Here is a 25,704-nt window from a genome sequence, read left to right as displayed (position 1 = left end):
AGTTTAAAAGCCTTTGTGGAAATTCAAATTGTTACAGAAAATTAATCAAGGGCTAATTGCTTCAAAGGGAATTTATTAAATGATATTTGTCTGGTAGGCATCTCTCTAGTGCCTTTTAAATGTGATTCTACAGCAGGGTAAACACATATTCCAATGATGCTTTCTTTGCTTAAAATAAACCATTTTGGGGTTCTGTCTTCTGAATTTATGCCTTTTGGGAAGTGACAGACAAAAGTCAAGGAGCACAGCTGCTTTATAAATGTTCCTTACAGATGGTAATCAAAGAAGTCGTATCATTTTTTATTTTTAAAAAGGTTAAGAGATTTTATTGTATGTCTTGTAAATGGAATGCCCTTATATTTTGCATCCATTAGTTTAACTGTATATAAATGAGTTTACAGCTCCCTCAAATGACATGTCAGTGTGTGTAAAGTTTATTGGGGTAATTTCTAAATAGAGAGAGAAGGTCACTGAATCTCTATATGTGGATCTACAATTGCCTGAGGTGGTTCTGAAGGCCAGAGTCAACAACGATCTACTGCAATCCGAGAATCTCAGTGGGAAAAAGTGAATATAAGAAGGCAGATCTGATAAATCCACTTTTGGATGTGAGAAAATTCCACATCCAAAAATACAAGCCTTTACAAGTCAAGATTTAAATACAGCAGTATCCTTATAAAAAAAAAAAAAAGGAGGAGTCCATTATTTATGAGCATTGTGAATACTTTTCCTATCTAAAAGCTATCTAGAATTACTAAAAATATCTATACTTTATTCATAAATATTGACCCACTGGATCAAAGTGTTACTTCCCAGTCTAGGCTTTACAAATGTTTCTGGTAACTTGGTCCTGACAAGTGCCCTTGTCCCTGCCTGGCCCCATCATAACCCCTGTACCCTAGTCCTTGAAATATTATAAAGCACGATGAGCCTCAAACCTCAGGAGTTCCTGAAAGTTGCGATTAAATTAAAAACAGAGCAGCCAGATTATTTGCAAATGACTTCTTTGATGGGAACAATTATTTCCAACCTGTATCAAGAAGGGGATTCTTTTTTAGATGCGTAGGGAAGAGGAAAGGTGCTGAGCATATTAGTCAAGATCACTTGGGAAGGCAGTTTTGTGGATTCTTCTTCTGAGCTCCTGAGTAGAACCCTGAACTCTAATGTCCTTCAGATCATAACAATACCGGCTCGGCCGTAAGTCTTCCCAAAAGCAGAGCTGGTCTATTCATATATTTATTTGGTTTCGAAGAGCAGGAAGCCTGCAAAGGTGGAGAAGCGCTGATGGTCCCCATGAAGCGCACCGTTGCCCATTCTCAGCCAAACTTCATCCCCTTTGGCCAGCTTCAGAACTGCATGGTTGCTGGAGGTATCTGATTTCCCCTTTGTTTCATAGCTGTAAAGAAAAAAAAAAAGGCACCAACTACTTAGTCTTTGTAGTAGACAGCCATCTCTTTACCAAAATATGTCCTCTCCTTTTTCCCCCAGACTCTCATGCATTTGGAGTCCTGTTGGTTAAGTTCTCTAGATGACATGTGGACAGAAATGACATGTACCACTAAAAGGATTAGCCAATACAATTCTCACAAAGACCTCTCCTTGCTTCTTTCTCATTAGGACTGTGTGGAATGCTAATGACAATGACCAGAATGACCTTGGAAGCCACGTGTTGTAGCCTGAGTTTTTGAAGACTAGGTAGAAGTATGCCTTTCTCACTTGCTCTGACCTGGAACACTCTGGACTGTTTAATGAGAAGAAAAGGGATTTCTATCATGTTTAAGCCACTGGGTTAATGTTACAGCAGTTTAGTTTACCCTAACTTACTGGTACTGAAGGAGGCTTCTGTTATCACATAAACTAAAATATGTTGTGTTTGCTCATGGTCAGACAGAGAGCACTGAGGAAACAAATATTGTGGGCTTGAAAACTGTACATCCGTGTTGTGCTGTGACAAAACATTTAGGAAAACGTCTGATAACATGGAAGACAGACCTGATGTCTATCAAGCCTATACACCAGAAAGGAGGCGAGAGGCCAGAATTCTCTCTGCTTTTAGTAAGATGTTCCTACAAAAGACAAGAACTGACATGGTTGAAGCACAGAAAGGGTGAGTTCAGATAGCTGAAGCCTAACAGGAGGGGAAAGGCCAAGTGCTTTTACACCAGAAAGAGCAGAGATAAAATTTATGTTGTTCTCTTAAGACCTCTCACTTAATCTAACAGACATAATCTGATGGATTAAAAATTGCCTTTCAACCTAAATCTAGTGTTTGAGAAGGCCGTGTATATTCCATGGGGGTGGAGATGGGAAGATGTATATTCTTTTTTTGTTAATTTTTTTAATGTTTATTTATTTTTAAGACAGAGACAGAGTGCAAACAAGGGAGGGGCAGAGAGAGAGGGAGACACAGAATCTGAAACAGGCTCCAGGCTCTGAGCTGTTAGCACAGAACCTGATGCGGAGCCTGAACCCATGAACCGCGAGATCATGACCTGACCTGAAGTCGGATGCTTAACCTACTGAGCCGCACAGGTTCCCCTGGAAGATGTATATTCAAACTGTAGGAAGAAGAATTCAACAGATACTTGGGAGCCAGAGGAGCAGAGAAGCCTAGCTGTTCACCAGACTCCATTTCCCTCTTCCAGAGGAGGAGTTCTGTTTCCTTGGCACCCTTGCATTGGTAGGGATGGGGAAGTATATGCCTGTGTTCTCTGAATAGAATTTATGATGCATAAAACTTTTCACAAGACTGTTGCTCTTTTCTCCTTCTGACTGTGCAATGACCATGACCAGTGAGAATTTGAAAGTCAGTTTTACTCAGGTGGCAGAACTGCTTTCACCAGTCTGTGTCCCTGGAAACCCCGATGGAGCACCTCCCTCCCAACCTCCACGAAATCTCTCCTCTACCCTGTCTGCCTTGTCCTCTCCCCATCCTAGAGCTGGTCAGGCCACAAAGAGCTCTTCATCAAGTGAGTCACCATATTCTGGGTCTCTTTTTGGAGTAATTTCACCTACTCGTCTTTCTCTTTTTTGGTTTTTAAAGACATCTTCACACCAGAGGCCAGGCTCCTGAAGAAATGGCATTCCTCCCAAGTTTTCAAAAATGACAGGGGTTAGATAGTAACCACAGAGTTTTTCATAGATAACTCAACACTCACTTAGTGATGGGAAAGATGTTGGCTCTCTGTCTCTTTCCTTTTTTTTTTTTTTAATGTTTTTTTATTTATTTTTGAGAGACAGAGACAGCACGAGCAGGGGAGGGTCAGAGAGAGAGGGAGATACAGAACTTGAAGCAGGCTCCAGGCTCTGAGCTAGCTGTCAGCACAGAGCCTGACACGGGGCTTGAACCCATGAACGGTGAGATCATGACCTGAGCTGAAGCCGGCCGCCTAACCAACTGAGCCATCCAGGCACCGCCCCCGCTTTTTAAAAAATTTTTTTCCCTCTGCCTCTTTCCTACACACTAAGCTTATATCAGAACAAGTTGTAATATTTCTTTTTAAAAGTAATTTTTTTAGGGGCACCTGAGTGGCTCAGTTGGTCAAGCACTGACTTTGGTTCAGGTCACCATCTCACGGTTCATGGGTTTGAGCCCTGTGTTGGGCTCTGTGCTGACAGCTCAGAGCCTGGAGTCTGCTTCAGATTCCGTGTCTCCCTCTCTCTCTGCCCCTCCCCTACTTGCACTTTGACTCTCAAAAATGAATAAACATTTTAAAAAAGTAATTTTTTTAGGGATGCCTGGATGGCAAGTGTCAGACTCTTGATTTAAGCCCAGGTCATGATTTCACAGTTTCTGAGACTGAGCCCCACAATGGGCTCTGCACTGACAGTGTGGAGCCTGCTTGAGATTCTCTCCCGTCCCCCTCTCTCTTGACCCCCCATGTGTGTGCACATACTCTGTATCCCTCTCAAAATACATAAATATGCTTTTTTACAAAAAGTAATTTTTTTACAAGGAATGCTAGGATAAATATCAGAGCAGCAGCACAGCCTAAACAAAGGGACCTACTTTCTCTGCCAGCCAAGGAAGATGGTAGAGAAGACCATCAATAGGGCTAATCTCTGGCAAAGGGGGTGGAAGAAGAGGAAAATAGAAGAAAGAAGGAAAGAAATTGTGAGTTAAGGAGAGAATATGAATGATCAGTTATGGGGAGTGTTGCTAGTAATTAGCTCAAGGCCTCTTATCAACCTGCTTATTCTCAAGTGTATAAGATTTATTTCTTCCCATAGTAATAGTAATTAGGCCATATGTCAGTATATAGGAGCTTTCAGGGATGACAAGGCTCATGTCATCTCTGCCGATTACTGTCCACTCCCTGGGATTTGCCATCCTTTGAGGGAGCAATGGCAGCATGGAGAGCTGTGATGGAGAAGGCCTCCCACCTGTACATGCTGAAGACTGTGTTGCCGTTATGCATGAGGTACACGTACACTTCTTCCACGTCCTCGTGCTTCATCATGCTGAAGGTGAAGAAATACACACCTGAAAAAAGCAGGTATTTATCCACAGTTATACTACTATATTGTACATTGAGGACCAAGAGATATACCGTGTGACTTCGCATTCTTTGCTTGTATTCTATATGGTACGTAGGCTCTTCTTGGCCTTTATTTGTATGAATGTTCCTTTATCTGTTTTCATCTTCAAAGTACTTTAAAATTTTTTGAGACCTTCTTAGTGTGTGTATTGTGTGTCCTTAATAAGACTATGAAGTCTTGAGGGGATGGAGTAATTTTGGCTGTATCTCACACCCTCCTCTTCCCAATAAAGTGCTTACAGTGAAGTATATGCTATTCTTAGGTATAGATCACCTATCATTAGCACCTGCCACAGGACTCACATGGATGAGACATAGAGCCCAACATGGATGGACACATGACCTCCGTGGGCTACCAAATGAGTCATGTGTAACATTACAATGCACTCAGCACAGAGATATTAGCCAAAGATAAGAAGTATGATAGCACAGATAATACTAATAGTTCTGAAGAAAGAGTTTTTATAGTTTATTGTGCTATTCATTGGCAGTAAGTTATGCACAATAAAGAGAAAGATTCAACTTTGACTCAGCAGCATGACCCTGTTACTAAAAATATGGATCCTTCTCATTTGTAAAGGACCAACATATCTTAAGAGATGCAAGCTTTCTTGTAAGATTCTAGGCAACCTAACAGAAAGGAACTTAACAGGACCTGATACACTCTAAATGCCAGTGTAGAAAATGCCTCACTGAAAGATTTAAAAGAAGCCAAAAGTAGAGAGATGAGCAAAAGGGAAAATCTACTTAACTCCAACTGGTGTGGGATTTGAGAGTGCGTTTTTGGAAGATGATGAGTGTACATCATCAAGCTCTTATGGATTTCTCTGCTACATTTTTAAACTAATGACCTTGTCTTGGCCCATTTGAGCTGCTATCACAAAATGCCAGAGACGGAGTAGCTTATAATAACAGCAATTTATTTCTCGCAGTCATAGAGGCTGCAAGTCAGAGACCCGGGTGCCGGCACGATCAGGTGAGAGCCTATCTCCAGGTCACAGACTTCTGATTGTATCCTCACAGGACAGAAGGGGTTAGGGGGCTCTGTGGGGGCCCTTTCATAAGAGCACTCATCCCATTCATGAGAATTCTGCCATTGTGAGGGAATCACCTCCCAAAGACCCTACCTTCTAAAACCAATAACTTGGGCATTAGGTTTTCAATGCTCAAGTTGAATGGCTAAGTTGAATGCCAACCTTAAATGCCAGTGAATTTTGGAGGGACACAATCAAACCATAGAAACAAACCTTGTAAGGGAAAAACCCAGAAACATCTTTTTAAAAAAATAGCACTACACAGTTCTATGTTCTTTATCAAAGGTGCAATTAAGTAAGATACAAGCTATAAAGACACCATGTTGAATCACCTGCTTCTGAGTCAAGTTGAATCAAGTGAAGAAGTGTGATTATGCTTCATTTAGTGCCAGGCTCACATATTCAATATGCTCAGAATAAAGGAACAGATATAAAACTCAGTCCTGTCCATTCATATGCCTAGAGATTTGTTCACAAATTAAAAGTAAAGTCAGATCATAATTAGGGGACTCAAAGTAGTTTATATGTGTTTAGGTTTTTACATTTTACAAAACTTCTTCTTAGATGCATACATGTGCACACCTATGACAATTTCCAATGCCTTAAGAAGATAAGGCTGGAATCAAAATGACAGGAAAATGTGTAAGTTTTCCTGAAAAAAATGACTACTATACAAAATAAATTGCAGAAGCGTTTTAGAAAGAGAAGACTAAGAAATTAGATGGGAAGTAAACAAAAAGCCTAGAGGTGGAAATATAAAACTAAATACATGTTATATCCACACGTGGCTTCCTTCTGCAGGGGAAGATACTGAAGACAAGAGGCAATACACTTGCAGTGCAGTTTTGAGGTCTCTGCTGCACTGTAATTGAAAAACTCAGCCTTTTCTGTCTTGTCACTCTCTAAGTTGAAAAGTATAAAATGATCATTTTGTAATCCATTGGATGACGTTTAAAGTGAAAGACCAGTGATGGTTGGTACCATCAGAATTATGTCCAGCCCAAGAGAGTTCTAAAAAATCTACTAAATCTTTGAGCTTCAATTATAAAGCTCTTGAAAGTGATTGAACTTTTGGGCATATCTAGGTGATTATGTAAATTGCAGCACAGATAGAGTTTCACAAAATAGTTGTAGGAAATTTATAAACCTTCAGAGCAGAAAATCATATAAGAAGGTTTAGGGACCCTTGGGTGGCTTCCCTCTATGGGAGAATATTAAACAGAATGCAAGAACTCATGGGAGAAATATCCAGATAAGAGAAGGAACCAAAAACTGGGACTACTGGTTAATGTAAAATACAGAAAATATAAAGAAAGTATCACATAAACAAGACAGGAGAAATTGAAAGAAGCAAAAAGGAAACTTCATCCTCAGACTATACAATTAAGGACATGCAGAATAGTGATAGAGGGGTGCCTGGATGGCTCAATCAGCTAAGTGTCAGATGCTTGGTTTCAGCTCAAGTCACAATCTCACAGCTTTTGAGTTTAAGCCCCTCATCAGACTCTGTGCTGACCGTGCAGAGCCTAGTTGGAATTCTCTGTCATCCTCTCTCTCTCAAAAATAAATAAACAAACAACAACATAAAGAGAATAGTGACAGAAAAAGCAAACAACATGAAATGGAAATAAAGAGCAGCAAGAGATTAGAGAAAATAATAGATACCAAAGACAGACTAAGAAAAGTCAAAAACAAAACCAACAAAGTAATAATCAGAGTCCTTACGAAGTTAACCAGTGGCCCATTAAGGTGCAGGGGGACAGGGTTGGGAGGATGCTCGTGAATGGACAACCCCAAAGGGGAGGAGTATTTTATCATTGACATTGTTTGGAATTGCTGGACTATGATGGCAACCAAAATCAAGTTACCTTTTTTTAATTATAATTTTTTATTTTTGAGAGACAGAGACCAAGTGTGAGCAGCCAACGGGCAGAGAGAGAGGGAGACACAGACTCTGAAGCAGGCTCCAGCCTCTGAGCTGTCAGCACATAGCCCAATGCAGGGCTCAGACTCATGAACCAGGAGATCATGACCTGAGCTGAAGTCAAATACTTAACCGACTGAGCCACCCAGGCGCCCCCTTGAGTTACTTTTAATTGGTCTTACTATACTTTAAAAATATCCCATAAACAATATGCCCACTTATTGCATGATTCCTAACACAAGTCAGACAGCTCCCAATGCTACCACCTTGGTACAACAGTAAGAAAAACAGTATTTATATCTATATTTAAAAATATAACTCAAACTTTTCAGGGCAAAAAGAAGGCTTATATCCTTGTATTGAAAGGACAGCAGGAAAAGCCCAGAATGATGAGCTTGTGGGGCCCAAAAGTAAGGAAGTAGGGGCTGAATGATGGTTCCCAAATACGCCTTTGTCCTAAAATCGCCAGGAGCTGTGACTGGTACCTGCCATGACAAAATGGACTTGGCAGGTGTGACTAAATTCACGATGTTGTGGGCCCAAGGTCATTGTGTTGTCCTTGAGAGCCCAGGAGGTCAGCATCTGAGGAGAACGGATGTTGACGGTAGAAGAGAGACAGAAGTGAGGAAGTGACGTGGCTCACAGAGAAGGCACGCCGACAGTCTCTCCGCCTTGGAAGAGGCCAGGTAGTGGACGAAGCTGCACTGCCTCCATCAGACTGATTCTGGACCTCCGGCCTCCAGAATTACAAGTGCATAGTTTTTTGTCGTTTTAAGACCCTCAGTTTACGGTAATAGGAAATGAAGTGCTCAAGAAATTTTAAAAATTTAAATAAAAAATTATTTAAAGGATCAAGTCCTCCTCAGGGCAGTGGCATGGGAGGACATCATTATGACACATTCAACTGTGAGAATTATGGTCTTAGGACTTTTAAATTCTTTTTTAATCTTTATTTATTTTTTGAGAGAGAAGAGACAGAATGCAAGTGGGGGAGGAACAGAGAGAGGAGACACAGAATTCAAAACAGACTGCAGACTCCAAGCCGTCAGCACAGAGCCCAACCTGGGGCTTGAGCTCACAAACTGCAAGATCATGACCGGAACTGAAGTTGGACGCTTGACCAACTGAGCCACCCAGGCACCTCTGCTCTTAGGACTTTTATAGTCAGAGGTAACTATGCCCTCTTAGGGATTATTTGCTTCAGTTCAAGTCAGAGTTAAAAAATCTTAGTAACCATGGTTGTCTTTTTTTAATACATTTTCATCTTTTTTAATTCTACTTCATTTACTTTGAAATCCAACAGAAATCCATATATGAGCGGATTGTCTTCACCAGAATCAGAAAGAATTCTCAACTCTCTAAGTGTCTTCCTTTCTTTGTTTTCTTTCCCTTTCCCTTTTTCCTTCCTTTCTCCCTCCCTTCCTTCCTTCCAGATGGCTAGGTTGATTAACTCAGTCATTCATTTATTTTTACATCTCACCTGATACTGGGGCCCCAAATCTACCGGTCATGACATCGAAGAAATTTCCGATGTTGGTCTCCACACTGCTGAAGATAATCCCGCTGTTCTGATTGCTGAAGTGAGTTGCCAGAGAGGCCATGAACGCAATCTAAAGAAAGAGTCAGGCAGTTAAGAGGAAATTTATCTTAAAGAAATGAGGTTTCTACAAAAGTAAGCCTATTTCTATATTCTAGGTAATCACTAGATTAGAAATAAACAGAGAAAGAATTAAATAAGTCACAGTAATTTCTAACATTTTTATGCTTTGCAACCATTAAGATGATATTATAGATCAATAGTTCTGACCATGTGTTTCAAGAAGCATTAAACTTCAAAATGCTTTTTAAAATGTTAAAATCCTAATCCTGGGAAAATTTGGAAGAAATCTACTTATAGTTATTAAATGCACAGGAGTATGTTAAAGTATCTGAGAAGGTCTGCAGCCAGATAACTTTTTAATTTTGTTCACCTACATTATCTTTCCCCCAATGCCTGTGATATTATGATTTATAATAAATATACATTGTTTCTTGGTCCCAGTTTAGGGCATGAAGTTCCTGAAACCATCTGAATATTTTAAGTGTTTATTTATTTTTTTTATTCCCTTTTAAAAAGTATTTATTTATTTTTGAGAGACAGATCAAGAGCAGGGAATGGGCAGAGAGAGAGGGATGCACAGAACTGGAAGCAGGCTTCAGGCTCTGAACTGTCAGCACAGAGCCCCATGTGGGGCTCGAAGCCATGAACTGTGTGTGAGATCATGACCTGAGCTGAAGTCAGATGCTCAGCCCACTAAGTCATGCAGGCACACCATATTTTAAGTGTTTAGAGGCATCAAGTGGTCTTTTGTTATGTCAGCGACGGGACTTTTGGAAAGCCCCTAGGCAATCTAAAGATGGAGGCTGTTTGCCAGCGAAGCCAGTCACATGATTAGAAACGTTGGACCCCACCTCAAATCCAGGAAGCGCAGGGGGGCTGGAGGTTGAGTTTTATCAGCCCTGTGATTTAATCAACCCTGCCTATGCAATGAAAACACCATAAAACCTATAAGGAAGGGGTTCAGAGAGCTTCTAGGTTGGTGAACACAGGCAGGTGCAGGAGAGTGGCCCGCGGTCTCTGAGAGGACATGGCCACTCCCCAAACCTTGCCCTAAGCATCTCTTCCATCTGGCTGTTCCTGAATTATAACAAACAAGTGACCGAGTAAGTGACCGAATAAGTAGAATGTTTCTTTGAGTTCATGCTAGCATATGAATTGATCCCAAGGAGGGAGTTGTTGGAACCTCTCCTTCATAGCCAGACTGTTAGAAGCAGAGATGACAACCTGGACTTAGGAGTAGCATCTGAAATGGGGAGAGAGAGAGTCTCGTAGGGGGAGGGGGAGTCTTGCAGGGCTGAGCCTTTAGCCTTGGACTCTGATGCCTTCTCCAGGTGAGTAGTGTCAGAATTGAATTGCATTGTAGGACACCCCATTGGTGTAGGATGAATGTTTGGTGAATTACACCACTAAGAGACAGTCATAGTTGAAAATCAATGCCAGGTGTGCCTGAGTGGCTCAGTTGGTTAAGCATCCAACTTTGGCTCAAGTCATGATGTCTTGGTTTATGAGTTCAAGCCCCACATCAGGTTCTCTGCTGTCAGTGCAGAGCCCACTTCAGATGCTCTGTCTGCCTCTCTCAAAAATAAGTAAACATGATGAAATATATATATTGCCAATCCCCCGTCCAAAGGAGTCATTTTAACTTTAGTGTCAGATCAACACATTCTTTAACTTGCTGGGACCACCTGTCTTCAGTGAATGGGAGTTTAAAGAGAGGGGCTGAGAGAAGAGAGAGAGTGGAAAATCTGAAGTTCTGAAAGACTCAGGGGTCTGCTTGGAAAGCAGGCCTGGGAGAATGAACACGGAAAAGATCCGAACAGTCAGAAAGGCAGCGTGAGGGCCCTGGACACAGAGGAAGGAGAAGGTAGGGGGTGACACCAGAGGAGGGACTTGGAAATAAGAATGAATGGGCCTGGAAGTCGCCCTTCCTTACAGGGTCCCTGAGGCCAGTCAACCCTCCTCTGTGATGCCTCCTTTATAACATGAGAATGTAGTTTTCCCAAATTATTACATTATCGTTTTAGGGTATAAGAGTTGATGGACCAAGTTCATAATTGCCTAGGATGTGCTCCATCAAACTGGCTACGTCCGGGCTCCTGAACATTGTGTAACCATCACATGTTTGGACTCAGAGTTTCTCTTTGGGAGTGTTCACCATTCACCTTGTTGAACACCCTTCACCTCACCAACGGGCATGCGTATTTGTAAATTTTTGCCAGCACATTGATCTCAGGTTGCTTAAATTAATAAACAGCACTCATGTACAGATGCCACAGCCTCCAAAGCAGTTAGAGAAACACAAAAGACCTCTCAGGTTACAAATTTCAAAATTCGAGGCCCAGAAAATTGATGGAATTTATCTGAGGTCAAACAACCACCAGCTATGCCCAAATAAAAGGCGTAGTTTCCCCCCAGTTGATCTTTCAGATAAAAGTCTCTACATTCTGGTTCTTTAAAAAGTCCCTCCTGCTGTGATATGCTCTCTCAGTGACACGCAGCTCCCTGCCTTAGATGGTTTGGCTGCACAATTTTTCAGCTTTGTTTTTTTTTATTATTTTTTAATGTTTATTTATGTTAGAATGAAACAGAGTGCAAGCAGAAAAGAGCAGAGCAAGAGAGGAAGACACAGAATCCAAAGCAAGTTCCAGGCTCTGAGCTGTCAGCACAGAGTCCCACACGGGGCTCAAACCCACAAACCTCAAGATCATGATCTGAGCCAAGGTCAGACGCTTAACTGACTGAGCCCCCCAGGCACCCTGTGGATGGTGCACTAGCCATACACATTCAGTGGAAACCGTACCCCAGATTTTAAATTTAGATTTTTTTCCTGGGCTATGAATACATGGCAGATCCTCTCGTGAGATGCTGGACAGGGATCAACAACCGATGGTGAACACAGGAAGGTGCAGGAGAGTGGCCCTCGGTCTCTGAGAGGACATGGTCACTCCCCAAACCTTGTACCATTCTGTACCCACACACCATTCTGTTTTCTACTTTTAGTAGAGATTTCAATAAAGTACATGAGATAGTCCACACTTTATTACAAAATGGGCTTTGTGGTACATAATTATGCCCAATTATAGGAGAGTGGAAGTATTTTAAGCATGTTTAAGGTACACCAGTCTAAGCTGTGATTTTCGGTAGGTGAGGTGTATTAAGTGCATCTTTTAAAAGTAGGCTCCATGCCCAGTGCAGAGTCCAACATGGGCTTGAGCTCACAACCCTGAGATCAAGACCTGAGATCAAGACCCATGCTGAGATCAAAAGTCAGACCCTTAAGTGACTGAGGGACCCAGACGCCCCTTAGATGCACTTTTGACTTACCATGTTTCCACTTCAAATGGGTTTATCTGATGTAACTGAGAAATAAGCCCAGTGACCCAATCAAAGGAAGGACGTGAAGACTCAGAGCACAGTGAAGTGAGGCTTTATTCTATGTTCTTGTAAGAGCAGGTGTCTGATGGACAGGCACACTAGGGCGGTTACAGCAGGTAATTTACCTCCTAGCGTGCATGTCCCTCCCCTGGTTCCTCATTGGCTGAGCCTCACCCCACATCACTTGTGCCCATGTAAGGCACATAGTCTAATTGGAACAAACTATATTTCCTGAGGTGATACAGAGACTTTCAGTCCCTCCTCGCTTTATTCTTTAGTGCCTGCTTATTACAAAGCCCCCGAAAATAAGCCCCTGAAACGGAGAGGGGAAAAAGAACCAGGAAGTGAAGTGTCTAAGGGTTTGGAACTCCATTGCTGGAGGTTGTGGGGAGGGCCGTACATATTTCCAATAGGTTGTAAACTTACTGTTAATTAGACAACATAGCTTTTATTTGGTATTTCTGAAAATGAATCATCTCTCTTATTTCTCATAGTAACCCCATCCTAAGCTGAGGAAGGTCTGTTTTTTATTTTCACCACAGTTACTATTTCACACCAGCCAAAAACAACCTTACTAAAAACGTCTAGTTTTCAATGTTGATAGGAATCCCTTGGAAAAATCAATTTAAGAAATATCAGCCAGAAAATAAATAAATACCCAAGACTTAGTAATTTTCTTGATGACATAATCTTACATTTGCAAATTTTAGATGTTACTTGCAAATTTTAGATGTTACTTTAGATGTTCACTTAAAAAGAGATATAAATAGACAAATAAGCATTTGAGCTTAGGATAAAATATCCCATTATAGCCTCCTAAGTACATTGAAAACACTTTAAACTGAAATGAATATAATCAAAGTCTAATCTAGAGTGGGTGGCTGAAATATGAAATATCTCTACTGATAAAGAAGATGTTCATGAGAAAAGTTTAAATAGAAACCGTGCCACAAAATCTTGAGTTGATAGAGAATACTTACATATTAGTATCCAAATATATGATTTGCATTGGTAAATGTAACAAAATTTAAAAAATATTGTAAGTAGACATTTGACCATTCTATTTATACATCTAAAGATTTGTATATTTGAGTTGCCAAGCACCTTTTTATTTAACACATCTTCTAATTTGGAAAATGGGAAATTAGTTGATACTCATAGCTGCCCGTGGATTTGGTCTAAGAAGGAAGTTGAATTTCAACCTTAAATGCCTTCCTAAGAATGATTTCAAAGCACTCTTTGAACACAGGCTTCCTGAGTCGGGGAGGAACGCAGGCCAGTAAAACCAGAGGCAGACCGGCCACTGGCTGTTGGTTGAGAACCTGCAATGGCTGAGGACCTGAAGAAGTACTCAGGCCTTCAGGTTCCCACACCAGAAAGGTCAGGGCCGTTTGGAAGTCACACAGAGCTGAGCCCAAGGAGATTTACCTGCAGTTCTGGAGGAATCCCCGGGTAGCCCTTCTCTCCTTTGGGGCCATGCTGCCCCCGTTCCCCTCGTGGCCCCAGGTCACCTTTGTCTCCTTTCTCCCCTTTGGCCCCTTCATGGCCAGTGGCTCCATTATTGCCATTGTTTCCATGGTTTCCTGAAATCACAAGTGGACACCTCACAGGAGAAAGCCTCCATCCCTCACACTCCCCTTTTATATTTATGCAAATGCAGTCGCTTTCTTCACAAAGTTTAATCTCAATTGTAAAAGAAGACATTTGAAACAATTCTGAAACAGCCAAGGGGTCATCGTCAAATGGGCTCTCTGTTACCTGGGACACTGAAGACAGCCTTGTTAGATACTGACGTCTCCAAAGCCTGTTTTTCTTATAAAGCAAGAGTTGGATGAAAAATTGTGAGGACTGATTATCAAAGTATCATTTATAATAGCAAAGATTAGAAACTACCTAAGTGTCCGCCAATACTGGAAGAGCTAAATAAAAAAGTAATACATCCAGTAAATAATGTTATATAGTCACAGAGAAAGAGTGTTGCAGAAAAAGATTTAATAAAATTTAATAATATTCATGATACTTTAAAATTAAAAGATTATGAATTAGTAGAGATAGAATATTATATATGAAGAGTATTTATATATTACATAAAAATATTTCATGGTTTTTTTTCCTGAATGGATGGAAGATGACTGGCTTTCATTCTATATACTTTTTTTCTCTTTGCATTTTTCTACAGAGGACATGTACCACCTTTATAACCGAGGGGAATGTAAAATCATTGCTAAAAATTCAAATGATAATTTTGAAAGCAAGACTTGAATGATTTCAACTCTTTGCCACTAAGAGACTATTTCTACAACTCTTCCTTTATTTTATATTTGTTGAATTTTACACCCTTTTGCTGATTATTTTGCATGCTACTTTTGTTCAGGTATTACACCAAGCTTGCAATGTACCCAGATAAATGAACTTTGGCTGTGTTTACAATGGACTAACAACTAAGTTAGTTATGGACCAGTTACTAATGGACTAACAACAAAGCCATTTTGATTGGGAAATATTACAGCCTGTTCTGCCAACTCAGAAAAGTTTAGGCCTCCGCATATTGCCATTGACCTCCAAGGACATAGATTCCAAGAGAGTAATCATAGTTTAAAGTCTAACAGGATGTTTTCTCATTTTAGATTTGGTTTCATGAGAGAAGTTATTCAAAAGTATATAAAAAAATTAAACCTCACTTGATAAATGTTAATATGAATGAGGGTAAGTTACAGAAAAGCAAGTGGACTAATGTCAAACACTGAGAAAAAGTCCTATCCCAGGAACTGACCATGGGAAGAGGAAAATAATCTTCAGATGGAATTGAGAGTCTTAAGGCAGAGGGTCTGGGCTACGCTGTCCTTGGCTGACTCCAGATACTAGCCAGTTCCCAGAACCTCCATGCCTGGGGCACAGTCAGCAGGGTAGGATGGCTGAATGGACCCCAACAGCATTTCCCGTGCCACTGTGTGGTGCTGGAGCCCAAAATGTTCCTGTGAGCCCGAGAGAGGCATGAAAGAGTCAACCAAGAGCTAAACATGAACAGACCCTGAGGCTCAGGGAAGAAAAAGTTAGCTGGACATAGAATCAGATAGAAGGATGTGTGGTCCGGTGAATGGCACTGTGGAGATGGCTCCAAGCAGACCGACAGACGCCCATCTCCTCCACACCTTCACTTCAGAAGTCCCTGAAAGTTAGCGCATGTTACATGAAGCAGGTTGTGGTGAACACACTGAAACAAGAGTATGTCAGATAAGATCGCCTAGCTCTGTCCGCCTTGCTGGTGAAGAGCCCCACCCCTGCTCTTCTGCTGCTCTTCTGCTGCCCTGGTGCTCCCCACACGTTTGGGATTCTGCAAGTGGGAAAAAAATAAATTCTATGGAGTTGATAGTATGTTGTTCCACCTAATTGGCTTAATAAACGCAGGCCACTTCCCAACTCTCTTTTGGATTTCCCATGCACACCCTTTGGACCACACACAAGTGAACCTAATTATTTAGATTTGCCCTCGCTCCTCTGTTGGCACAATTAGACTAGAGTGCTTCATTTCTCTCATTTTTACCTGGAATACCAGGGGGGCCGGGCGGTCCAGGGGGGCCTTGGTAGCCTCGGAAGCTGTACTCTCCATGGCAACACTTGCTGCAGTCTGGGGGCAGTCCTCCGGTTTGTGGAGACTTTAAAAAGATACAGAGAGAAGTTTCAGAGAATGATACTTGGGAGTAATTAGGATTTGTACATTTCCTCTGGTCTTGGCCCTTGGGTAAGTTAAACTCCAAACAACCTACAACAATATCAGAAAAGATGGCGTGGCGTGGCGTGGAAACTTGAACAGCATGGTAGCTAAAGTGAGCTGGTGACCAAAAGGACAAGGAAGCCAGAGGGTCAAAAGAAGCGCGTGCTCTTTGGAAGGAGTGTGATGCTAGCTGGGGATGGGGCAGGATTTCTGGGAAGACTGTTCTGGGGATACTGGTGACGGCGAAAGAAAAGACCCCTTCCAAAGTGGGCGTGGATGCAGCCCTCTCTTTCCCAGCTGCCAGCAGCCTCGAATGCAGCTCATTTGAGTAGATGATTCTCAAATGACAAGAATTATCAACTTCAAAGATAGTTACTACGACTTTCTATATTCATGATACTGAGGTAAGGGTTCTTAGAGAATTTGAACTGTAATGCCCCCTTTCCAGTCACAGCACACTTAAATTGCCTTAAGAAATTAAGGAAACAAAGTGTTCATTAGTCCAGTAAATTTGTATACATTATCTATATCTTGAAACAACTTTAACTCCCTCTTTTAAAAAAAAATTTTTTTTTAATTTATTTTTGAGAGACAGCACATGCAGGGGAGGGTCAGAGAGAGAGAGGGAGATACAGAATCTGAGCAGGCTCCAGGCTCTGAGCTAGCTGTCAGCACAAAGCCCGATGCAGGGCTTGAACCCACGAACCATGAGAGCATGACCTGAGCTGAAGCCAGACACGTAACCAACTGAGCCAGCCAGGCACCCCTTTTAACTCCCTTTTAATAGGTATTCAAGCTAGGGGCACCTGGGTGGCTCATTTTGTTGGGCATCTGACTTAGGGTCAGGTCAGATCCCATGGTTCCTGAGTTTAAGCCCTGGATCAGCTTGCTGCTGTCAGCATTTGGATCCTCTGTTCCCTTTTCTCTGCCCTTCCGCTGTTAGTGGTCTCTCTCTTAAAAAGAAAAAAAGGGGTGCCTGGGTGAATCAGTCAGTTAAGCGTCCGGCTTCGGTTCAGGTCATGATCTCGCAGTTTGTGGGTTCGAGCCCCATGTCAGGCTCTGTGCTGACAGCTAGCTCAGTTTCTGTGTCTCCCTCTCTCTCTGACCCTCTCCTGCTAGCGCTATCTCTCTGTCTCTCAAAAATAAATTTTAAAAAAACATTAAAAATTAAAAAAGAAAGAAAAAGGAAAAAAAGGAAAGATAAGTATTTAACCTCATGTTCTGTTTCATATTTATCTATAAAACTTTAAATGATTATCACATCATTTGAGCCAATATTCAATGAGCACTTAATGGGAACCCAATGTATTCAAATACGGCACTGAATGGACATGCTTATTTATTTAAAGAAATATCTCTAAACTTTGTGCTTACAGTCAAGGAGCTAGAGATCTAGTGGGAGAGTTAGATCTGCTTTTAGGATTTAGAGTATCGCTAAATTGGTAACTTGCCTTTTAAGTATATCATGCAAAATAGTTGTGGAAACTTTCCTAGACATGTGTTATAATTCAATGGTCTTTCATTTTAACTTTTTAACGTTTTATTTACTTTTGAGAAAGAGAGAGAGAGAGAAAGCATGAGCAAGGGAGAGTCAGAGAGAGAGAGAGAGACAGAATCTGAAGCAGGCTCCAGGCTCTGAGCTAGCTGTCAGCACAGAGCCTGATGTGGGGCTCGAACCCATGAACTGTGAGACCATGACCTGAGCCGAAGTCTGTCACTCAACCTACTAAGCCACCCTGGTGCCCCTCAATGGTCTTTTGAAAACAGCACATTGTTTCTAAAGGATTCATTAGAATCTTCCTTTTCATTAGAAAGGGAGAGAGAAAAAGAAGCAAAAGAGGGACACAGGTGGGGGAAAGATTTTAAAATTCATGTTTAATCTATCACTAGAAATCCAACCAGAAAAATGAGTCAAGGTTCTGCATTGCTGCACATTTAGAATTCACTTTTTTTTTTTTAATCAAAAATAGACTTGGACTTTTCTGTCACTCCCTCATTCCTTTTCCCCAAAGGCTTCCACCAAGCTATCCAGGGAAAATGCAGAGCAGTTAGCCCAAACATTCTCTTGCCACAGCTCAGAGCTCCAGTCTCAAGTGATCAGGGACCACAATCTGGAGCTAACTCCTGTCTAGTCTTCTGCCTCCCAGACTCTACACTGGCCAGATCTGAGGGTCTGTAAAAACCTTTAGTAAAACTGGTGAAGGAAAAGAAAATCAGCTAAAGGAAGTGGTCTGACACAGGCAATTTCAGACACTTGGAAAGTCAGAGACCCACCTTCCAATCCAAGGATGCAATGTGAGAAGTTAGTATTCCATAATTTCCTGGTATGATTTTGCTAATGTGAATTACAGCTTTTTAAGTTCCAAGAAATCCAAGGCTCTGCCAATAATGGGCTTTGGGGAAGAAGGTGGGGGGAGGGGGAAGGAGGGAAAATCCTGACATGGAGCCATTAAAGAACAGAATTGAGTTACCGAGATGTTAGGAATGTTAGGAAGAGGGCTGTACAAGAACCAGAACTCCCATCTCAGTCTTGTGTGGCTTTAGTGATGTCACTCCCCCCTACCCCCACCAGGCATCGTTTTTCTTGTCTACTAAATTAGGGCACTAGGTAACATGGTCATGAAGTTTCTTTCCAGCTCTAAGAGCAAGGTCTTTTCCAAACTCTCCAATAATAGCTTAGAAAGGTTTTTTTTTTTTTTCTTAAAGTTGAGTGTCCAGGTGTGAGAATTTAGCTCCACGAGATGGGGCTGCTCAGTATCAGAGCTCACTGAAACTGGGGTGTGTGCCCAAGCTACTTGGGAGCACCTTGAGAGCCTAGAGCTGTCACCCCAACAGGGAGAGTCTTCTGGTTACTACTAGTTGGACATCTCCTGAGAGTTCTTCTACCACCTTACACAACATGTTCCTCTGGCCTGGTCTTTCAAAATTCAGTCAAATGGAATAGTGCTTGTGAGCCTTTGAGGGACTCTTAGACCAAGCTGGACAGGATGTGTTCACTCAGGGGTTATCGCCTAGGTAAGGGAGAATTACATATGGAGGAATCACTCCATATCACCCTTGCCATTTCTTCTAATCAGGTCAAACTGGAAAAGCCAAAGACACAAAAATGAGCAGCACTGGGGGAGGTAAGTGTCTCTAAGACAAGTTCTTCCATTTTTGTAGATGGAGGCGATGGGCAGCTACTCAGATTTGAGCTCTGCTCTTAGTGAGTGACTTCTCAGAAAGAGCCCACTGCTCCTTCTTTACCAGAAGAAAGAGGGAAGAGAAAGGAAGAGGGAAGTGGGAAGAAGGGGAGAAAGCATCCAGGGGAGGAGGGAGATTGATAAAGGTGAATGACTATGAATTGCAGAGAAGAAACTACTCTCCCCTGATCTCTGCATGCTACAAAATCCATGGCCAGAGGCTCTTTCTAGAACACACCCCAGATCACCTTACTGCCCTGATATGAACTACTTTTGCTGGCAAACTAAGGTCTGAACCTCTTAACCAGCCAACAGAATCTTCCAGGCTGGCACTAAGATCATCCCATTTTCCACCTACAGCTCAGGAGCTCCAGCCACACCCATTTCTCCCAGACTCATCTCTTTGCTGTGTCACATATTTTAAAATTTTATTTCTAAATTTTTAAATTAAAAAAATAATAAAAATATAAATTACTAAGAAAAAAAATTTATTCCTTGTGTGGATAACCATTCTTTTTGTCTCACCTTTAGATCCAACTCAGCAGCCACCACCATTCTGACCCTTTCTCCCCAACTGCCTTAGGTGTAGAGATGTTATCCTATGGTAGTCAATTATCTGTTCATTTATCCCCAAGAGAGCTCTTCAGAACTGTCTGGACATAGACTTGGACATATTTATTCCCATCATAAATCTTGGTGCATAGTAGATGCACAGGAAATCATTGGTGGAAGAGTAAATGATGAAAAAGAAGAATTAACAGAAGGGGAGGGGGCACAGGGAAGAAGGGGAACAAGGTAAAATCCTAAATATAGTGAGTCTCCATACCCATTGGCAGGCAAGTCATTATTGAGGATTGCCAGAATGTCAATGAGTCTAAATCTCCTTTAAAATCCCGACTCCTGTTGGGGTTTTTCTTTTTTGGTTTTTGTTTTAAAAATGCTTCTGGAGTCCAGGAGGGTTCAAAAGCCCCCCTGATTTCAAAAAAAAGCCAGAAAGTAACTTCTTATCCCTCGCATCTGACTCCAGCCTGCTGGCTGCCTCAGACTAGAAGGCAGGGCAAAGTAGAAATGTAATTTGGATTCCAATGGTCTGCTGGGTGTTGGCTGCCAAGAAATAACAAATGATAGCCTACATCTGCCTTCTGCTGCATCTGGAGCCTCACAAGGCCAAGGCCCGGAAGGGCCCAGCAAAGATCCCATCCACTGAAATGGAAAGGTCAGGTCAAGACTTGGACAAAAATGAAAATATCTTCACCACTAAGAAAATGCCAAGTAGCGTTAGTCACCCTCTAGCCGAAAGACTGTCAGAGGAGGGGCGGGCCTGGCTGGCTCAGTAGAGTGTGTGACTCTTCATATTGGGGTTGTGATTTCAAGCCCCACATTGGATGTAGATTACAAAAAAAAAAAAAAAGGATTGTCAGATAAAAGGACAATCTCTAAAAGTGGCCTTTGAAAAATAAGATTGTATTTGGAGGTTATCATTTCTTTTTGGCTCCTTAGAGAAACAATTTTTTCTTAACACAGCCTCACGGAACAGTCTGGGATTCTGCACTGTGCCGTTGAGTTAAAGTCCCAAGGTAGTCCCAGGTCTGCAGCTGATCATGTGTGGGATTTCAGGTTGATCATATCTTCAGTCTCAACCCAAACTTTTCAGTCTGTGATAGGACGGGCTTAGATTTCAACTGCATGAACCTTTTCAGGAACTATTTAATGCAAAGATGCAGTCAATTGTTATTGTAAAACCTCTTTGTTCAAAGCTCCTATAATTCGAAGTAACTCTTCATGTCCCCTTCGTCTGATTTCAACGTGCTAGATGTGGAGATGGTAAGTCAATATCCATTTTGTCCAGTTCTTAATGTTTTAAATTAAATGGAGTTTCACCAATTGGCGATTCACTACACTGAAACCTTACCTCACTCCTATACTACCCCAAAAGAGTTAAAAATGTTTCCTTAGATGCTGAGGTTACAGCCAGGGAAATAAATCAAGTCCTTTGTGATTGTCAGGCATTAAATCACACAAGGAAGTTTTGCTTTTTAAACACATGCAGTCTTTTTTGTTCTAACTCTTTGGTGCACAGGCTCAACAGAGAGGCTTAGCAACCCAGACGGCTATAAATCAAATAAACAGGCCTGGGAAGAAAATGTTATAGTAAACTAGCACATCAAAGTGAAAAACTCAAAGGGCAGCTTCTCCCTGCTGGGAAGGATTAAGAAAATCCAACTCTCTTAGGATCTGCAAAAGATCTATCTGCTTAGGTCAGCACTCCTTTGCACACTAAGAGCGCAGGAAAGAAACCAAGTCACAGCACAGCAGGGAGCCGGCTGTTCTGTCCTCCTTTCTCCTGGGGGACACTCTGTCCCCACACATCCTCTGCTGATTTTCTAACAGAGACCACAGTTCCCCTGGTCCCCCAGAGCAACCCAGAAAGACACCCACCAGCAGCCCAGCAAACGTCTAGAAAGCATCGATGCGAAGAATCACAGCTGAAAAAAAGAACAACAGCCAAACTCATTAAGCTTTCACAGTAACCCCTTAAAAGAGAATTCCGAGTACCTGGCCCCAGAATGGGGTGATCTGGGCTAGGTCATCTACCTCGGGGGGCGGTAGCTCATCCGGTCTCAGGGGTTTTAGGTCTGCAGAAGTGTTATTATCCACAGTCCCAGTTTTAGGATGGCTCCGCTCTCTCACTTTCTCCCTCCTGGAGCCGCTACGGCCAGTCTGCTGGTGGCTTTGCACTATTCTCGCCACTACTTTATTAGCTCTTCCGCTCACCTCCATGTATTCATCTTGACAGAGGCAAAACGGGAGGAAAAGCAAAGCCAGCAGGTGCCAACAGATGAGCTGCCTCCCGCGCATGATTGTCAACAGAGCCCCAGAGCCTCCCGGAGAAGACGGCGAGGCTCCACGGGCAGATGCCAGGGCTGGAGATGAGAGCTGCAGGCGGCTGGGCGCTTTTATACTTCGGTGTGTAATAAATAAGGCTGCAGGCACGCCAGAGGGGAAGCAGCCCTCCTCCCCGGGGCAGGACAGCCCCCATTCATCACTTTCCCACCCCACAGGCCAGCGGGTTTGTGTGCACAGCTCCCAGTTGGTGGGGTTCATCAATGTCACACCTTGGCACATTTTTGCTAACGTGTTTAGAAAACATACGCGACCAGCTGGAAACAGAGCGTGTGTCCAGAGGTTGGCTTTCGTGATTAGACATGTGCCTTTGTGGTCTGAGATGGCTTTTGGAAAAACCTGCCCTCAGGCTTGCCAGGAAATTCGGCTTAACTGCATCAATTCCGCCTGAAATGGCAGGGGCGGGGGACTGGTTCAGAGAGAGGGCTTGCTCCCTTCTAGTCCAGGGAATGCTTCCCTGCTGGGCTGCACGTAAGTACCTCCTTTCTCCTTCCAGGCACCAGAAGCAGAAGTCAGCTGGGTGACTCCGCAACACTGAGCTGGCTTCAGGTACAGAGTGTCTGGGTTTAGCAAAAGCATTTCCCCATCCCAGGTTCTATTTCCTTTTCCCCTGCGTTTCCGAAAGCCAAGGTTAAATTAAAGTCAGTTACTGCCAGATGAAGATACAACATCCTGTTTTGTATTAAAAGAAGGCTGCTTGGCTCCGGCTACTCATCCTTCTGATATATTCTTGATTAAAAGTGAAGAAATGGAGAGTGCCCAACCAAACATACTACCTCAAATAGATTGGCATGGAGAGAGTTATCATTTGTGTTATTTGCTACACTTTTATTAATTTGGCCAAAGAGCACATGGGTATTCCTGACTTTTATGATCATAAATTGAGGGAATTTATGTAGCTTTGTCATTAAAATTGCTTCCACTTACGTATCATTTCATTTAATATTATTCATTTACTCACATAACAAGTCACTGGCCCTCCCCCCATGAGAACTGCAGAGACCCTGGGATTTAAAAGGATGATGAGAGGCAAGTGTCTGAGGCCCAGGGGACACGGGTGGCACTGTACAAAAGCCAAGCCCCCGAGAAGCCAGGCCTGATGATGAGGTGACATCAAGCAGCTGGAGAGAGAGCAGAGCCGGGAGAGCCACCCACAGCTGCCTTCCTTACTCAGCAAAGGGACCTGAGAAACAAAAACCATTGATGCCGGTTGTATCACTTCAGCGAGACAGCTGCCTCTAGAGCCCCCATTTCTACTTAGAAGGAGTCTGGTCCTGGGCATAGAGTAGGCAAGTGAGACAAGTTCTCCGTAAAATAGAAGCTCTCCAGTTCACGAGCGTAGGGGTCTCGCGAGTCATGCTTATTCAAAGTGAGCAGCTCCCATCTAGTGGGGGATAAGAGGCCCCACTCTACCCATCCCATAAGTCTACGGGGCCGAAATTTCCTCACTGGAGAATTCTGGGGGACCTGTGATGAGCACGCCTAGTCAGATCTCCCTAGGGAGCATGCACATCAGCTGTTGTCTGGCATTAACTCTTACTGAGGATATTTTTACCAGACCTGGAGCCTCAGTCGGGGAAGTTTAACACCTGGGTCTTTGTGGTCAATCAAGTGGATGGAGTTTCACTGGGAGAGAGAAGACCCAAGGGAGTGTCTCGGAGGATGCTCCCTCATCCGTGGGGCCTGGAAACGATTTTACAGGGAGACCAGGAAGCAAGAAATGGTTCTGCAGTCCAGATCACCTAACTCACAAGGTTTCTGAGAGCTGTCCTTGGCAGCTCCCGCTACCTAGACCATCTAGCAAAGTAGCCACAAGCCAACGTCTTCTGACTTTCAACTGCATTGAGACTTTCCATCGGTGCCTGCAATCCTTTCAGTGATTCAAATGGTTCTCAATCCTGGCTGCCTCTTAAAAAAAAACAGGAAACCTCTAAATATATCAGCGCTTGGATCCCATCCTAGACCAATGGAGTCAGAATCTCTTGTGGGGCCTGGGCACCAAGAGTTGTTAAAAAGTTCCCTGAGATGATTCTAATATGCAGCCAGGGTTAGGGAATCACTGAACCATCCTCTCCTTGACTCAACAGGAATAAATAACAACAATTTCTCATGCATTTACCATGTGCCAGCCAAATACTTCTTTGCTTTAGGTCACTGACTTTATTACTATGTTAGGTGAGAAAACAGGGGGGCTCTGTGAGGTAAAGTGACTCGCCTGATGGTACACAATTGGAAAGCGGTCATTAAGACATGCATGCATCTGTCCTCCTGCTTCCCTACAGCAAAGCAGAAGACCGGTGACAGGCTGGCTGCAGAGAGAAGGCCAGCTCCAGGAGGTTTGTGCACAAGAATCAGGTCAGAGGGCTATGAGTGGAATTATATGTCACCCAGAGAGATGTCGGAGTCCTAACCTCCATACTTCTATGAGATGACTTTATTTGGAAATAGAGTCCTTGTAGATAATTAAGATGAGGCCACTCGGGTGGGCCCTTACCAGATCTGACTGTGTTAATATAGAGGAAAAATGTGAACACAGAGGCAGACACGACACGGGAAGAGTGCCGTGTGAAGATGAAGGCAGGGATGGCAGCGGTGCATTCACAAGTCAAGGACACCAAAGATTGCCAGCGAACTGACAGAAGCTGGTAGGAGGGCATGGAGCAGATTCCCCGCCACAGCGCAGAAGAACTCACTCTGGCTGACAGCTCGACCTCAGTCTTCCAGCCTCCAGAACTAGGAGAGAGTGAATTCCTTTGCTCAAACCACTTGATTTATGGCAGCCACAGCAAATGCCTACAGAGAACATGTGGGGAATCTTCGAGAAAAAAAAAAAACCTCAGCCCCCATCATCTTGCAGTCTTAAAAGGAGATGTCAGTCTGAAAAGATTAAGCTAATTGTTCACGTTCGAGGGTGCAGAGTAGCAAGCCTGGCCTAGGCTAGAGTCCCCAGCCCATTAGCACGATCCTTTTTACTTTTCTGCGGTCATTTCCCATTAGATTCGTCTTAACTTAGCCTTATTATTAAATCTTACTTGAAGTTAACATTTCATACATGCTCTGGTGATGTCCCTTGTATCCAGTTTCCCATGATGTGAATTAGAGTTGGGCCGTCATTTCTTGCCTCTGAGTTGAGTACTAGAACATCTAGAACCTGCCCCAGATAAAAGCCAGAGTCTCCATTCTGCACAGAGGTCTCTGAAAGCTCAGAAAATGCCTGGGGGCATCCAGCTGCTAAGAGGCCCAGGGACGGCCTGCTGTACTTTGCTGGCTCAGCTGGCCCCAGGGGTCCAGCCAGGATGTTGGCACAGCCACCACAGTGAGCACACATGGATACGTGTGAAAACTCAGGCCTGTGAATCAGCTCTGCAGGCTGGGAGCAAATATTTGTTTAGCTTTACAAAGGAGGCTGTTATGGGATGTGTAGGTGCCCTG

General features: G+C 42.9%; 1 protein-coding gene across 2 annotated transcripts; it reads right to left on the bottom strand.

The window, feature by feature from the left end:
- Nucleotides 1-1,222: 1,222 nt before the first annotated feature.
- Nucleotides 1,223-22,227, bottom strand: C1QTNF3 (C1q and TNF related 3). 2 transcript variants are annotated; one of them, XM_029941627.1, is made up of 6 exons: nucleotides 21,925-22,227; nucleotides 16,016-16,127; nucleotides 13,900-14,054; nucleotides 8,977-9,106; nucleotides 4,384-4,483; nucleotides 1,223-1,396 (listed from the first exon to the last, which is right to left on the bottom strand). In XM_029941627.1, the coding sequence occupies exons 1-6, from the start codon at nucleotides 22,225-22,227 to the stop codon at nucleotides 1,237-1,239; spliced, it is 960 nt and encodes a 319-aa protein (XP_029797487.1). In that variant the 3' UTR covers nucleotides 1,223-1,236. The 2 variants fall into 2 exon arrangements, with proteins under 2 accessions (XP_029797487.1, XP_029797488.1); XM_029941628.1 differs by having other exon boundaries at nucleotides 1,237-1,396; nucleotides 22,144-22,227.
- Between the last annotated feature and the right edge of the window lie 3,477 nt (nucleotides 22,228-25,704).

The sequence above is a fragment of the Suricata suricatta genome, chromosome 6 (assembly GCF_006229205.1).
Source record: "Suricata suricatta isolate VVHF042 chromosome 6, meerkat_22Aug2017_6uvM2_HiC, whole genome shotgun sequence".
NCBI lineage: Eukaryota > Metazoa > Chordata > Mammalia > Carnivora > Herpestidae > Suricata > Suricata suricatta.
This window is presented reverse-complemented; position numbering and strand designations above follow the sequence as displayed.

Excerpts from the sequence above, each read along its gene's own strand:
- C1QTNF3 (XM_029941627.1), bottom strand. The coding sequence starts at position 22,227 with ATGCGCGGGAGGCAGCTCATCTGTTGGCACCTGCTGGCTTTGCTTTTC. Across the intron at positions 14,055-16,015 it reads CGGCCCCCCTGGTATTCCAG|GAAACCATGGAAACAATGGC; the intron begins GTAAAAATGAGA and ends TTGTGATTTCAG. Across the intron at positions 4,484-8,976 it reads ATTTGGGGCCCCAGTATCAG|GTGTGTATTTCTTCACCTTC; the intron begins GTGAGATGTAAA and ends TGCTTTTTTCAG.